The sequence below is a fragment of the chloroplast genome of Vitis riparia (assembly GCF_004353265.1).
Source record: "Vitis riparia voucher Wen_12938 chloroplast, complete genome".
In the NCBI taxonomy this organism is placed as follows: domain Eukaryota; kingdom Viridiplantae; phylum Streptophyta; class Magnoliopsida; order Vitales; family Vitaceae; genus Vitis; species Vitis riparia.
The window spans coordinates 62,501-65,000 of record NC_039680.1 but is presented as its reverse complement, the minus strand read 5'-3'; the positions used below and the strand labels follow the sequence as shown (position 1 = coordinate 65,000).

General features: G+C 33.4%; 3 protein-coding genes across 3 annotated transcripts in view; all 3 read right to left on the bottom strand. All coding sequences in view use genetic code 11, as the record gives it.

Moving 5' to 3' along the window:
* Positions 1-144: 144 nt before the first annotated feature.
* ycf4 (photosystem I assembly protein Ycf4) lies at positions 145-705 on the bottom strand. Its single transcript has one exon. It carries the CDS (start codon positions 703-705, stop codon positions 145-147), a length of 561 nt encoding a protein of 186 aa, YP_009527539.1.
* Positions 706-1,124: 419 nt separating this feature from the next.
* psaI (photosystem I subunit VIII) lies at positions 1,125-1,235 on the bottom strand. Its single transcript has one exon. It carries the CDS (start codon positions 1,233-1,235, stop codon positions 1,125-1,127), a length of 111 nt encoding a protein of 36 aa, YP_009527538.1.
* A 756-nt stretch (positions 1,236-1,991) lies between these two features.
* Positions 1,992-2,500, bottom strand: part of accD (acetyl-CoA carboxylase carboxyltransferase beta subunit) — a 1,527-nt gene continuing 1,018 nt past the window's right edge. Inside the window, exon 1 of the mRNA in view lies at positions 1,992-2,500. This exon is cut by the window's right edge and continues 1,018 nt beyond it. Within this exon, the coding sequence (YP_009527537.1) occupies positions 1,992-2,500 (509 nt within the window).

Here is a 2,500-nt window from a genome sequence, read left to right as displayed (position 1 = left end):
ATTTTTGCGGACAAAAACAGTTTCCTTTTATGATCGTATACGTCTGCTTTGGCTCAAATGAGCGAAACTTCAGTTAAGTTATGCTATAGAAAAGGAAGGGCGGATTCTTGAATTTTTTCCCTCCTGCTAAGAAATCAGTTCATTTCAAAATACTTCAATTGGTACACGCAAGAAATAGGCTAATTCAGCAGCTTTTTGTTCCATTTCTCGTGGCGTCAAATTCTCATCAGTACGAGTCAAAGGAATGGCCCCCTGGCCTCTGATTTCCATATAAAGGACAAGGATACGACGGGCATAAATATCCTCTTTAACTGCTATTCTGATGGACTGAATATCTTTCATAAGTAATCGGAGGAAGATCCGGCGATTTTTTCCAGGAAATCCCCAACGAAAAATACACACTATTCCTTCTTTTCTATCGAATCGATCATAACCACTACCTACATTCCACGAAATTGTGCACCACAAATAGGAGCTAATAAAGAGACCGGCAATCCCGTAGAAAGACATCACGATCCCTTGTGGAAAAAAAATTATTTGCTGAGACGGAAATAAAGATATCAAATTCCTACCAAGATAACTGGAAGTTCCAACCAATAAGAACCCTAATGAACCTAAAAAAAGGATAAAGGCCCAGCAGAAATTACTTGTTTTTCGAGACCCCGTTATAAGTTCTATCCATATACGTTCTGATCGCCAACTCATACTAGATCCAGTTGCATTTTATTGTAATTGAGAGAATAACCCAAATGAATTTTACTTTACTCTTTTTGTTTCCGAAGTAACTCTCATCAACTAGCACTATTCTGATGTGAACCTTTAGGCGTAATTCATCGAATTGGTTAAATCTAAAATAATAACATCCCCCTCATATGATCCCCTATAGATATCTACATACATATAGATTTCCATTTCAGACATCCGATGATCCTGATCTATTTTAAAATAGCTATAATTTATTTACCCATATATCATGTTTCCACATACCATACATAAGAGCTCTTTCATTTATGTTCTGAGGAAGCCACATGTTATACCATATTCCACTAAATGGATATCTGTGTTATGATCCAAGTCTAAGTCTTGAAAAAAAAAAGAATGGATGAGATGTGGTTCCATCGGATCTAAAAAATCTTGTTTTTTTGAACATGAAGAAATAACGAAGCCATTGCAATTGCCGGAAATACTAGGCCCACTAAAGGCACCAAAATAGAGGGTAAGTTAAGAGTTATCATAGAATGGGTACCTCGATTTAATATTTGTATTAATATTTGTACCTGTTATTGTTATAAAGATATTTTATAATAATTAGTATAGAATTCGTATATAATTATACTAAGTATATCTAAGTGAGTATAAATATAGAATAAGTGCAAGGAAAATAGTACTAAATAAATGTACTTATCCATCTTTCTACATATAATATATGTATGATAATCCACTTTATTATTCTTCTTTTATTATTCTTCTTTTCCCGTTTTTATCTTATAATTTCCATTTTATTACTAAAATTGGAATTAGTATTCAAATTTGAATTCAAATTTAATAAAGAAAGAGTTTTAATTCCCGAAAAATTCGTCCGATCTAAGAGGGATTCTTAGTAAAAATGGGGATTCTCGGTAGATATAGAAAGATGCAAGACTCTATATCTATAATCTATATTTCCTTATATTTTCTATAGTTAAGTTAAGTCTTATATACATAAGAAGGGAACATGCAATTTTTTTATTTGCCTTGCCTAATCTAATTTCGGGGAAGGAAGATTTCGTTCTTTTATCTTGTCGATAGAGGCTTCCTGATTACTAATCAGGAATATGGGTAAAAAAAAAAAAAAGATCTCGAGAAAAAAAAAAAGAACTATTCGCAACCTTTGATTCTTTCTACAATTCGATCTTATGTCACTAAAGAAAACTCCATTTTTATGATTTTTACTTTAATTCCGATAAAATAACTACTTGTTTGACACAAATAAAATAATTGAACTTAAGGCTCTACTTGATTTTTTTTGGATTCAAAGGAAAGAAAGCGTGAAGCTGAAATAACTCACTCAGAACACCCTTTAAAGTATTACGTGGTACGATTGGATCGAATAAGCCCTTATGGAATAAATATTCAGCCGCTTGTGAACCTTCAGGTACTGTCTTTTTCAATGTTTGTTCAATTACCCTTTTACCCGCAAATGCAATGTAGGAATTGGGTTCGGCAATAATGATATCTCCCAACATACCAAAACTTGCTGTCACCCCACCAGTAGTAGGAGATGTAAGGATTGATACATAAAATAACTTTTTATTTGATTGATAATCATATAAAGCGGAAGATATTTTAGCCATTTGCATCAAGCTCAAACTTCCTTCTTGCATACGTGCTCCTCCGGAAGAACACACTAGAATAAGAGGTAGAAATTCATTGGTGGCATATTCGATCAAACGGGTAATTTTCTCACCTACTACGGATCCCATACTACCCCCCATAAACTGAAAATCCATAACCCCAATTG